We start from the raw sequence: 14,171 nt of genomic DNA on the forward strand, positions 1-14,171 counted from the left end.
CCGTAGGTGTGAGTGTGAATGGTTGTTTGTCTCTATGTGTCAGCCTTGCGATAACTTGGCAACTTGTCCAGGGTGTACCCTGCCTCTCGCCCATAGTCAGCTGGGATAAGCTCCAGCTTGCCTGCAACCCTGCACAGGATAAGCGGTTATGGATGATCTCATTAAGACCTTGTTTCTTAAGGAATAATGAGTGTGTAGTTTTAACCTACAACTGCCATGTTATGTCGGTAATGCTGGCAGCTACTAATAATAACATTGATTATTATCTCCTACTGGCACCCCTTCTGCATTATCTTGCATTTGTTCCTGCTTAGTTAATTTAGTTTTCCTGCTAAGAAAGCTGAAAGTCTTTCTTTATGTAAATAAATTTAACCCACTTGCCCCTCCTTTGGGCGGTCTTTTTTTTCCCCCTCAAGCTCAGGTCCTCTACTAGAGGCCTGGGAGTTTGAGGTTCCTGCGCAGTATCTTAGCTGGACACTACCAGAGGCCTGGGAGTTTGAGGTTCCTGCGCAGTATCTTAGCTGGACACTACCAGAGGCCTGGGAGTTTGAGGTTCCTGCGCAGTATCTTAGCTGGACACTACCAGAGGCCTGGGAGTTTGAGGTTCCTGCGCAGTATCTTAGCTGGACACTACCAGAGGCCTGGGAGTTTGAGGTTCCTGCGCAGTATCTTAGCTGGACACTACCAGAGGCCTGGGAGTTTGAGGTTCCTGCGCAGTATCTTAGCTGGACACTACCAGAGGCCTGGGAGTTTGAGGTTCCTGCGCAGTATCTTAGCTGGACACTACCAGAGGCCTGGGAGTTTGAAGTTCCTGCGCAGTATCTTAGCTGGACACTACCAGAGGCCTGGGAGTTTGAGGTTCCTGCGCAGTATCTTAGCTGGACACTACCAGAGGCCTGGGAGTTTGAGATTCCTGCGCAGTATCTTAGCTGGACACTACCAGAGGCCTGGGAGTTTGAGGTTCCTGCGCAGTATCTTAGCTGGACACTACCAGAGGCCTGGGAGTTTGAGGTTCCTGCGCAGTATCTTAGCTGGACACTACCAGAGGCCTGGGAGTTTGAGGTTCCTGCGCAGTATCTTAGCTGGACACTACCAGAGGCCTGGGAGTTTGAGGTTCCTGCGCAGTATCTTAGCTGGACACTACCAGAGGCCTGGGAGTTTGAGGTTCCTGCGCAGTATCTTAGCTGGACACTACCAGAGGCCTGGGAGTTTGAAGTTCCTGCGCAGTATCTTAGCTGGACACTACCAGAGGCCTGGGAGTTTGAGGTTCCTGTGCAGTATCTTAGCTGGACACTACCAGAGGCCTGGGAGTTTGAGGTTCCTGCGCAGTATCTTAGCTGGACACTACCAGAGGCCTGGGAGTTTGAGGTTCCTGCGCAGTATCTTAGCTGGACACTACCAGAGGCCTGGGAGTTTGAAGTTCCTGCACAGTATCTTAGCTGGACACTACCAGAGGCCTGGGAGTTTGAAGTTCCTGCACAGTATCTTAGCTGGACACTACCAGAGGCCTGGGAGTTTGAGGTTCCTGAGTAGTATCTTAGCTGGATACTACCATACCCCTTTTCTACCAAATCAGTTCCAGGGCTGGTTCGGGGCCAGCGCTGGTGCTGGTTCACAACTCGTTCAACTTGCGAGCCAGCTGAGAACCAGTTTGCTTTTCTATAGCTCGGGGTGCTAAGGGGAGCCACGTCATTATGTCGCTGCATTTGCATAAACCTTGGCGCGAACATCAAAGCAACAACAACACGGAGAAGAGAAGCAGCAACAACAACAATAATGGATGGCTTCGCGTTTGTACAGCTGCTGCTTCTCGTCGCTTAAAAATGGCGACCTTTCGCGGTCTTGCTATTGTTGTTGGTCTTAACAACTCCCCCCCTGGCTGATGTAAGCGGTTCTTTCCTCTGGCCCAGCAAAGAGTTGGTGCTAGCCTGGAACCGGTTTTTCTGGCCCCAGAGCCAGTTCTTTGTCAGTGGAAACAGAAAACCCGGTTCCAAACTAAGCACTGGCCCCAAACCAGCCCTGGAACTGCTTTGGTGGAAAAGGGGCACCAGAGGCCTGGGAGTTTGAGGTTCCTGTGCAGTATCTTAGCTGGATACTACCAGAGGCCTGGGAGTTTGAGGTTCCTGCGCAGTATCTTAGCTGGACACTACCAGAGGCCTGGGAGTTTAAGGTTCCTGTGCAGCATCTTAGCTGGATACTACCAGAGGCCTGGGAGTTTGAGGTTCCTGCGCAGTATCTTAGCTGGATACTACCAGAGGCCTGGGAATTTGAGGGTCCTGCGCAGTATCTTAGCTATTCCTAGGACTGCACTTTTCTGGAAAGAGATCTCAGATGTTGTTCCTGGGATCTGTTGGAGCCACTCTCCCAGTTTGGGGGGTCACTGCACCCACAGACACTCACTTCTGTGTTTATATTGACAATGTGCCTCCATCAGAGGTTTAGCACAGTATTTTATAAAGCTTTGCTGTCCGTCATCCTGATAGGTCATTCATATACAATCTAAAATTTTTGTGCGCTGTTTGAGTGCGTGTTTTTTTTTGAGGGGTTCAGTACACTAGTTGAACTGTGGTTTAGCGTGAGACTTTGAGCTCAGAGGCTAATGGTACACCTTTGGCTAACTTGTAGAGGTTTGCACCCTTGGTTGAGCAGAGCAAGGTGTGTAATGTTCAGAGCATAGTCTGTAAACATCTCATCTCGTTATCTCTAGCCGCTTTATCCTGTTCTACAGGGTCGCAGGCAAGCTGGAGCCTATCCCAGCTGACTACGGGCGAAAGGCGGGGTACACCCTGGACAAGTCGCCAGGTCATCACAGGGCTGACACAGACACAGACAATCATTCACACTCACATTCACACCTACAGTCAATGAAGGGTCACCAGTTAACCTAACCTGCATGTCTTTGGACTGTGGGGGAAACCCGTCTGTAAACATTACTCTGCAAAACTGCGTATTTGTTTACAACCATGTTATCTCATCTCATCTCATTATCTCTAGCCGCTTTATCCTTCTACAGGGTCGCAGGCAAGCTGGAGCCTATCCCAGCTGACTACGGGCAAAAGGCGGGGTACACCCTGGACAAGTCGCCAGGTCATCACAGGGCTGACACAGACACAGACAATCATTCACACTCACATTCACACCTACAGTCAATGAAGGGTCACCAGTTAACCTAACCTGCATGTCTTTGGACTGTGGGGAAAACCCGTCTGTAAACATTACTCTGCAAAACTGCGTATTTGTTTACAACCATGTTATGTTAATTATTTTTGTTTTCTTTAGTTTTCATGGTGCTTGGTGTAGTGTATGGTGTTTGGTGCTATACCTGTGTTCAAGAGGAATAAAACACATATGCATCCATCAGAGACTCTCTGCTGTTGTTCTTAATGCCAAGGGCTGCTACAGTCTTAGTAAATAATCCCACGTTATTTTTTAAAAAGCAAATTAAAAATGAGCACTGGATAAAACTCCATCTATCTTATATAAATAAAGACACACATTTCATTGTCTGTTATTTAAAGGTTTATGAGTTTTTATGCCTTGCACTTATGATCGGGTACCACCGCAGGGAACATGTACAGTGCCTTGCAAAAGTATTCATACCCCTTGAACTTTTTCACATTTTTCCACCTTACAACCACGAACTTAAAAGTTTTTTATTGAGATTTTATGTGATAGACCAACACAGAGTAGCACATAATTGTGAAGTGAAATGAAAATGATAAATGGTCTTCAAAATTTTAAACAAATAAAAATCTGGAAAATGTGATGTGCATTAGTATTCAGCCCCCCCTGCATCAATACTTTGTAGAGCCACCTTTTGCTGCAATTACAGCTGCAAGTCTTTTGTGGTATGTCTCTACCAGCTTTGCACATCTAGACACTGAAATTTTTGCCCATTCTTCTTTGCAAAATAGCTCAAGCTCAGCCAGATTGGATGGAGAGTGTCTGTGAACAGCAATTTTCAAGTCTTGCCACAGATGCTCAATGGGATTTAGGTCTGGACTTTGACTGGGCCATTCTAACACATGAATATTCTTTGATCTAAACCATTCCATTGTAGCTCTGGCTGTATGTTTAGGGTCATTGTCTTGCTGGAAGGTGAATCTCCTTCCCAGTCTCAAGTCTTTTGCAGCCTCAAACAGGTTTTCTTCCAGGATTGCCCTGTATTTAGCTCCATCCATCTTCCCATCAACTCTGACCAGCTTCCCTGTCCCTGCTGAAGAAAAGCATCCCCATAGCATGATGCTGCCACCACCATGTTTCACAGTGGGGATGGTGTGTGCAGGGTGATGAGCAGTGTTAGTTTTCCGCCACACATAGCACTTTGCATTTAGGCCAAAAAGTTCAACTTTGGTCTCATCTGACCAAAGCACCTTCTTCCACATGTTTGCTGTGTCCCCTGCATGGCTTCTTATACCTGTCTTTCAACAATGGCTTTCTTCTTGCCACTCTTCCAAAAAGGCCAGATTTGTGGAGTGTATGACTTATAGCTGTCCTGTGCACAGATTCTCCCACCTGAGCTGTGGATTTCTGCAGCTCCTCCAGAGTGATCATGGGCCTCTTGGCTGCTTCTCTGACCAGTGCTCTCCTTGCTCGCTCTGTCAGTTTAGGTGGGTGGCCATGTCTTGGGAGGTTTGCAGTTGTGCCATACTTTTTCCATTTTTGAATGATGGATTGAACAGTGCTTCTTGAGATGTTCAGAGCTTGGGATATTTTTTATAACCTAACCCTGCTTTAAACTTCTCCAGAACTTTATCCCTGACCTGTCTGGTGAGTTCTTTGGTCTTCATGATGCTGTTCGTTCTTCAGTGTTCTCTAACAAACCACTGAGGCCTTCACAGAACAAGTGTATTCATGCTGAGAGTAAATTACACACAGTAGAACTCTATTAACTAATTAGATGACTTCTGAAGGCAATTGATTGCACTGGATTGTATTTAGAGGTATCAGAGGACAGGGGGCTGAATACTAATGCACACCACATTTTTCAGATTTTTATTTGTTTAAAATTTTGAAGATCATTTATCATTTTCGTTTCACTTCACAATTATGTGCTACTCTGTGTTGGTCTATCACATAAAATCTCAATAAAAAACTTTTAAGTTTGTGGTTGTAAGGTGGAAAAATGTGAAAACGTTCAAGGGGTATGAATACTTTTGCAAGGCACTGTACATACGTGCAGCTGTGAAAGCCATCAAAAATCAGGTCAATGCATTACCATACTCTCTTAAGTATGGAGCTTTGCTATCACTGTCCATTTATTCACTCTCAGTATCCTTGGAATGGATTCTGAATTTGCAAACCACCTTGGACAACAGCTCTGCATTTACCTCAGTTTGAAATAACGGATCAGAACTTAAATGATTAAATGTTGATATCTCTATAGGAACTCACCATTTCCCACATCAGTTATCCATACAGAGGGGACACTCGAAGTATTGGCCAGGAAAATGCCATGTGGCTTCTCCAGTGTGCTGGTGTTCCAGGCATACAGGAAGTCTCCATCTGTGTTAAACACCAGCACTTTGGGGATATTCCCACCTCTCTGCATGAACACAGTGTACATACACCTGATACATTCCTATGGCATATCATCAATTATGTGGATGTGAGCATGCTTTAACCTCACCTGCGCAACATACACTACGCCGGCCAGATGGTCCACAGCCACTCCACATACCTCTCCAGTGAAATGCTCTGAATATTTGGGCCAGGAGACATCCAGCTTGTAGAGGGTTCGCCCCACAATACTGAAGTCCCTTTTACGTCCCGATGCTACATACTTCCCAAAAACGATGGCAGAGGGGAAAAAAAGATCAAATACAGAGCCTAGAAGAAAGCTAGCTAGTAATGGTGTATAAATTGATTCTTCCTAGTGAATCAAATAATTTAATTTATACATTAAAATAATTTAATCAATCAATTACTCTCATATATTTCTATCCACATTCACTGGATATGAGCAATCGCATGCTCTGATTGGCTACTCTACTATTGGGATATCAGCTCATATACCATGAGTAGAGAAAAACAAAATGGTGGCTTTCTTATCAAGTATTTAAAAGAAACAGCAGAAATAGCTAAAAGAATATAATTTTTGCCCCCAGCAATATCTCCTGTTCCTCATTCCAGCCCAGTCGGTGGTGGTAATGCACCTTTAAGTTGGTTTGTCAACCAACAAAAAAAAAAGTAAAAGGCAGAGCGTTTGTTGCTGAACCAACCAAGGATGAAATAAAAATTTGACTTGAAAACAAAACCTCAAAAAAAGCAACAAAATATGGAATAAAAGTATTTGATGTTAAGAACATATTTTTTTATTTTTCAAGAATTTTTATTATAGCATTTTTCACAAATTGCTACGGTTATTTCGCCGGTTTGTTAACATTCTAAGCAGAAATGATTTTGTCAGACGTTTTGTATAAAGTTTTTATTTATCGAATTTGCAAAAAATAATTAAAACGCTGCGTTTCTCAAAATCCAGTGAACGTGAATAGAATAAAACAGTTATTCAACTCAATCTCGTCGTACATGGCTTATAGCCAACTATGTCAGCTATCAGCTCATGTACTTCTAGATTTCGTGGAATAAAAAAAGTTATATATAATGTGTGTGTGTGTGTGTGTGTGTAGCCAAAATTCTTATATTGACAAACATTTACCCCCAAAACTGTTTCATTTTACTTCTTGTACATTATAACAAAAATGTTATGAAATTCAAAAATGTTTTAAAATAAGGACAACAAAAATTAAATCTGCTAGTGGCCTTGACGGGCCCTCGCACATGTGGTTCCGCAACCCAGGACATTCCGCCACCCAACAAAACAGTCACATGTCATATATTCATCAAATGTTCAAAGGTGACATGCATGTTGCAAATGCCATGACTGCTTGACGGATGAGAGATAGACAGACAAAGACTGTAAGTGTGTGTGTGTGTGTGTTTCTGTGGTATGAAAATGTACATTTATATACCGGTATGTATAAAACTATACATGTGTCTCCTCCTTATCTCTATCTCACGCTGTAATCTTAAGTCATCTTAGCTTTCCTGTGTCTGCAGTGTGTGTGTGTAGATGCAGAGTTTTCATATGTCTGCAACAAAAGGCACAATGATGGCAGGTCACTAATATATAGATTTAGGCACTGCCTAAAAGCGGAGCTCCCATCTGTTTCTGGGTTGTAGAATTTTCTTATATCCTAGCCAGTCTGTTTTGTTTTATTTCTTTACTGGCTAGCACTGGCCACTAGGCGGTGTGTATGACTGGTAATTACTAGCACTGGCCACTAGGCGGTGTGTATGACTGGTAATTACTAACACTGGCCATTAGGCGGTGTGTATGACTGGTAATTACTAACACTGGCCACTAGGCGGTGTGTATGACTGGTAATTACTAACACTGGCCACTAGGCGGTGTGTATGACTGGTAATTACTAACACTGACCACTAGGCGGTGTGTATGACTGGTAATTACTAACACTGACCACTAGGCGGTGTGTCATCTCATCTCATCTCATTATCTCTAGCCGCTTTATCCTTCTACAGGGTCGCAGGCAAGCTGGAGCCTATCCCAGCTGACTACGGGCGAAAGGCGGGGTACACCCTGGACAAGTCGCCAGGTCATCACAGGGCTGACACATAGACACAGACAACCATTCACACTCACATTCACACCTACGGTCAATTTAGAGTCACCAGTTAACCTAACCTGCATGTCTTTGGACTGTGGGGGAAACCGGAGCACCCGGAGGAAACCCACGCGGACACGGGGAGAACATGCAAACTCCACACAGAAAGGCCCTCGCCGGCCCCGGGGCTCGAACCCAGGACCTTCTTGCTGTGAGGCGACAGCGCTAACCACTACACCACCGTGCCGCCCTTAGGCGGTGTGTATGACTGGTAATTACTAACACTGGCCACTAGGCGGTGTGTATGACTGGTAATTACTAACACTGGCCACTAGGCGGTGTGTATGACTGGTAATTACTAACACTGACCACTAGGCGGTGTGTATGACTGGTAATTACTAACACTGACCACTAGGCGGTGTGTCATCTCATCTCATCTCATTATCTCTAGCCGCTTTATCCTTCTACAGGGTCGCAGGCAAGCTGGAGCCTATCCCAGCTGACTACGGGCGAAAGGCGGGGTACACCCTGGACAAGTCGCCAGGTCATCACAGGGCTGACACATAGACACAGACAACCATTCACACTCACATTCACACCTACGGTCAATTTAGAGTCACCAGTTAACCTAACCTGCATGTCTTTGGACTGTGGGGGAAACCGGAGCACCCGGAGGAAACCCACGCGGACACGGGGAGAACATGCAAACTCCACACAGAAAGGCCCTCGCCGGCCCCGGGGCTCGAACCCAGGACCTTCTTGCTGTGAGGCGACAGCGCTAACCACTACACCACCGTGCCGCCCTTAGGCGGTGTGTATGACTGGTAATTACTAACACTGGCCACTAGGCGGTGTGTATGACTGGTAATTACTAACACTGGCCACTAGGCGGTGTGTATGACTGGTAATTACTAACACTGGCCACTAGGCGGTGTGTATGACTGGTAATTACTAACACTGACCACTAGGCGGTGTGTATGACTGGTAATTACTAACACTGGCCACGAGGCGGTGTGTATGACTGGTAATTACTAACACTGGCCACTAGGCGGTGTGTATGACTGGTAATTACTAACACTGGCCACGAGGTGGTGTGTATAACTGGTGGTACACGGACAAACCACAAAAAATCGACTTGATGGGTTGACCATTTTTTCTTAGGTATGGTGCTCCGCTGGAGCTCCACTATTATTGTGTGTGTGTGTGTGTGTGTGTGTGTGTCTGTTTGTCTGTTTGTCAGAGGGAGAGAGAGAGAGAGAGAAAAAGTGTGTGTGAGAAAGTGTGTGTGCTCATAGATGTTGCGGCGTGCATGTGAGTGCGTACTTGAGTGTATGTGTGCATAAATATGCATATGACTGTGTGTATGAGTGTGCACAGAATTGTATATGTTATATCATCAGACTCACAATATCCAATATTTTGTAAAGTTTCAGATCAATTAATCAATCAATGAATTTAACTTTTTTCCCCATTTCCTGCTTGGCCAGATGGTGGCGCTGTGCTAGGCATCTGAATTACACATGTGAATATCATCACAATCATAATACACAATATTTTGTAAAGTGTCAGATCAATCAGTTAAGGCATTGCCAATTTCTGGCACATTTCCTGCTTGGCCAGGTGGTGGCGCTATAACAGGCAGGCCCATTGGGCGTCAGGTTATCATAACAATCATAATATCTATTGAAGAAGTGTCCGACCATACAGTCAATGCACTGTGGCTTTCTGACACGTTTCCTGTTTATATGGCAAGATATTAAAATCATAAGGCCATTTCAACATATTACAAGATATCAAAAATCCCTTCGCAATTTAATATCAGCGACATCTTGGCATCACGTATAACAAATTTCACATGAATCTCATGAACCGTCTAGGAGGAGTATGTTAAAATTCATCATGTGACAAAACACACATACTCAAAACCCTATTCTTTCCTTGGTCAGTTGGTGGCGCTATACCAGACAGGCATATTGGGCATCTAGTCATAATAATCACATTCTCTAATAACCTGAAAGGTTTCAGCCAAATCATTAAATGCATTATGACTTCATGACACATTTCCTGTTTATGTGGCGAGTATTAAAATTCATAATATTGCCATTTCAACATATTACAACATATCAAAAAACCCCTTCGCAATTCAACATCAGCAATATCTTGGCATCGTGTTTGCCAAGTTTGACATGAATCTGATGAACCGTCTAGGAGGAGTACGTTAAAAATGACCATATGTCCAAACGCATATAAGCCCAATTACCTCACTTCCTGTTGGGCGTGGCTAATGCAATGTATATATGAAAGTTGTTCGTCTTGGGACGAACTACATACGTACCGAATTTGGTATGCGTAGCTGAAACTATATGCCAATCCAAGGACTCCATGACATTAGGGGGTGCTATGAAGTCCCTGGGCCACGCCCGGGGCCAAACATCTGTGGCTGAGAAGTGGTTACAATGACTGATGTGTCTATCAAATTTCATGAGTTTTTGTGCATGGGAAATGCCTCAAAAAAAGCCCAGCGCGACAGAAAAAAAAATAATAAGAAGAAGAATCATCCTTCGAAAAACAATAGGGTCTTTGCACCGAACGGTGCTCGGGCCTTAATAACAGAGGGATGTTTCTTAATTAAGTCACCCATTTACCCATCCATTGCTGCATGCAAACGAATGAGTGATTTAAAGAAAGTCTCCATGTCATTTTGCTCGTTTGTCTGTGAAAGAGCTATGGTTAATAATAATAATAATAATAATAATAATAATAATTTCAATTTATACAGCGCCTTTCACAAACCCAAGGACGCTTTACAAAAGAGTTACCACCACCAAAAAAAAAAAACTAGGAAGAGTAGTGTGAGGTAAAGAGAAAAGTTTTCAAGTGAGCTTTGAAGGAAGAGAGAGTGGAACAGTCACGAAGTGATTGTGGTAACGAGTTCCAAAGTTTAAGAGCAGCAACACTAAATGATCTGCCACCCATAGATGCCAATTTAAAACGTGGAACAGTCAGAAGTCCACAGACAGAAGATCTGAGGGAGCGGGAGGGACAGTACAGATGAATTAGCTCACAGAGATAGGAAGGAGCAAAACCATGAAGAGCTTTATAGGTTAAAAGCAAGATTTTGTATTTGATCCGGGAGATAACTGGCAACCAGTGCAGTTGCTGTAAAACAGGAGTGATGTGAGCAGTGCGCTTGGCGAGTGTGAGGACTCTTGCTGCTGAGTTTTGGATGTACTGCAGGCGATTGAGCAATGTGGCAGGGAGACCATAAAAGAGAAAATTGCAATAGTCAAGGCGAGAAAAAATAAACGCATTGACCAACATATTGGCATCAGTTTCCAAGAGAAAAGGGGCGAGACGTGCAATATTGCGGAGGTGAAAGAAAGCATTCTTAGTAATTAGTTTAAGATGGGGTTCAAACGTAAGGGTGGAGTCAAAGAGAACTCCAAGGTTTTTTATAACTTGGGAAGGATGAATAGACACACCATCAACATCAATAGTAAAACTGGAGAAATTCTGAACCTGTCTTTTGGTACCTACTAATAGAACCTCCGTTTTGCCAGCATTAAGTTTAGGGCAGTTTTTATGCAGCCATTGCTTAAGGTCAGTGATGCAAGTCCTTAGCAGCTGAACAGAGGGTATGGAAGGGGTGATAGTGATGTAGATTTGAATATCATCAGCATAATGAAAGTTAAGGCCATGGTTACGAATAATCTGGCCTATAGGAGAAACATATAATATAAAAAGAAGGGGACCAAGGACAGAACCCTGAGGCACACCTTGAGCAATAGTAGCAGTGGATGATTTATGAACACCAATAGAAATAAACTGTTGCCTGTTTGCTAGATATGACTGAAACCAGGATAAAGCTAAGCCAGTAATACCAAAAGAAGATAGTCTGGAAATGAGTCTCTCATGATGTATGGTGTCAAAGGCAGCTGTGAGGTCCAAGAGAACAAGGACATTGAGATGACCAGCATCAGTTGAGAGCAGGAGGTCATTAACAACTCTTAAGAGAGCAGATTCAGTGCTATGCATATTGCGAAAGCCTGACTGAAAAGGTTCGTAGAGATCATTATGAGCAAGGAAAGTATGAAGCTGAGAGGCTACAACTCGCTCCATTACTTTAGCTAGAAAAGGGAGATTTGAAATGGGTCTGTAATTGGACAGTGAAAGAGAATCTAGACCAGGTTTCTTTAGTATTGGTGTAACTGAAGCAATTTTGAGGGAGATGGGAACAGTGCCTAAAGCAAAACACTGATTAATCAAATGAGCAATATAAGGGGAGATAGCAGATACACAAGATTTAAGAAGTGCAGTGGGTGCAGGGTCCAACAAACATGAGGAGGACTTAGTCATAATTTCCGATACTTTAGAACAGGGGTGTCAAACCTGATCCATAAAGGGCCTTGTGGCTGCAGGTTTTCATTCCAGCCATGCAGCAGCACACCTGACTTGGCTCATTCAATCAACTGAACTGTCTTCACACAGTCAAATACTTGCAGCCACACCCACCCTTGATTAAAGGGTGGGTGTGTCAGTTGATTGAATAAGCCAAATCAGGGTGCTGCTGCATGGCTGGAATGAAAACTTGCAGCCACACGGCCCTTTATGGATCAGGTTTGACACCCCTGCTTTAGAAGAATCAACAGGAGAGAAAGCAGAGAGACAGCAGTCAGCTTTGTGAGGAAGAGCTACTAGCGGGACAGAAGAATGAATTTCAGAATGAAAGTGTTGGTTTAATGGTTAGAGAAGCAGCTTTGGGATCAAAAGATTGCTGGTTCAATTCCCTGGACCCCTAAACCCCAACTGCTCCGGGTATGTTTTACGTCCCACTGGATAAGAGTGTCTGCTAAATACCATGTAATATAATTGTTCCCCTTATTTCCCCCCTGAACATTCATTACCTCGCCCGCTACGGAGTAAGTGGGGTGAGGTATTGTTTTCGGTGGGGTTTCTTTGTTTGTTAATGATATTATGGGAAAACGGCTGGACCAATCTTCATGAAACTTTCAGGATAGAGGGGCGTTGGTCTCAAATAGAGCCTCCAAAATGTTGGGGGTCATCCGATCAAGGTCTTTGTGGCTACTGCTTCATATAGAGACGCTAGCCGCTAAGTCATCGTGCTGTAAGAATGTAACAATCGCGTAGTATGGTGCGAGAGCAGTACGGTGTGTTCTGATTGGCTGAGAGCAGCAAAGAATCAGAACCATGTTTACTGGCCAAGTATGTTCACACACAAGGTCAAAATAGTTTTTTCGCGATATCTTCCTTCATATTCATCATAAGTGCTACCGGGCGAGGTTTGTTTTGCCTGGCAACACTTGTTATAATATGAAACACAGGTCTCTGTCTCTCCACTGGTTTCTGTTATACAAATTCCCCCTTCCTGAAATTTCCAACCATACACCACCATGTGAAGATGGAACAAGCGACTCAAACATTTCTTTCATTCAGACGTAACAGACTGGAATTCTGGGTGTCTCCCATAACCCGGTACGGAAAGTATGAACCGGAACGGGACGGTACATTACAATAACGTTACGTTTTCTAAATATTCAGGGGTTTCATACTTAACATCTTGTACTCACACGTATCTCTGCCATGTATTCTTTGATTAGCCAGTACGATTATATCCCGTCACATTGTATTAACGTTATATTCACGATATTTTCAATCGCAATTGATCTAAAAGCCTGAAACTCCAATTAAGGAATATACCTCGATGTGATGTCACAAAGAAATCCCGTGTGGCGGAACGAGTGCCATCCTGTTGGGATGGGTTCTCACTGGATAGTTGTCTCCAGTTTAACCGTCATGATGGAGATGTTGACGTGTTAGACAGTGGAGGAGGCAACTATCTCAGGTTAACATGTTTAAGAAGTGTGGCTCAGTTTGCAAGACCAGTGTCATCATCTCATCTCATCTCATTATCTGTAGCCGCTTTATCCTTCTACAGGGTCGCAGGCAAGCTGGAGCCTATCCCAGCTGACTACGGGCGAAAGGCGGGGTACACCCTGGACAAGTCGCCAGGTCATCACAGGGCTGACACATAGACACAGACAACCATTCACACTCACATTCACACCTACGGTCAATTTAGAGTCACCAGTTAACCTAACCTGCATGTCTTTGGACTGTGGGGGAAACCGGAGCACCCGGAGGAAACCCACGCGGACACGGGGAGAACATGCAAACTCCACACAGAAAGGCTCTCGCCGGCCCCGGGGCTCGAACCCAGGACCTTCTTGCTGTGAGGCGATGGCGCTAACCACTACACCACCGTGCCGCCCCAGTGTCATCAGTGTCACTAATTTTGAAATCTGCAGATGTTCAATCCCAACCTGATACTAATTCCTGTGGTGTATTTGCCATAGCAAACTGTGTCAGTATTTTACATGGCATTGACCCGTGTACTGTCGAGCATGATGTTTGGGTCATGAGAGAGCACTTACATACTTGTATGTAAAACAAACTCTTGACCATGATCCCACATAAAATTGTTAAGAAAACTGATAGATATAGAACCATTCATGTAGAAAGGCTTTA

At 44.2% G+C, this 14,171-nt stretch overlaps 1 protein-coding gene across 1 annotated transcript in view; it reads right to left on the reverse strand.

Annotated features, from left to right (window-relative positions):
- Nucleotides 1-14,171, reverse strand: part of LOC132873063 (NHL repeat-containing protein 3-like) — a 31,295-nt gene that overhangs the window by 13,594 nt on the left and 3,530 nt on the right. Inside the window, exons 2-3 of the mRNA XM_060908282.1 lie at nt 5,630-5,782; nt 5,395-5,545 (exon numbers count right to left, since the gene is read on the reverse strand). Of these exons, the coding sequence (XP_060764265.1) occupies nt 5,395-5,545; nt 5,630-5,782 (304 nt within the window). The remainder of the gene's footprint in view (nt 1-5,394; nt 5,546-5,629; nt 5,783-14,171) is intronic.

The sequence above is a fragment of the Neoarius graeffei genome, chromosome 25, assembly GCF_027579695.1.
Source record: "Neoarius graeffei isolate fNeoGra1 chromosome 25, fNeoGra1.pri, whole genome shotgun sequence".
NCBI lineage: Eukaryota > Metazoa > Chordata > Actinopteri > Siluriformes > Ariidae > Neoarius > Neoarius graeffei.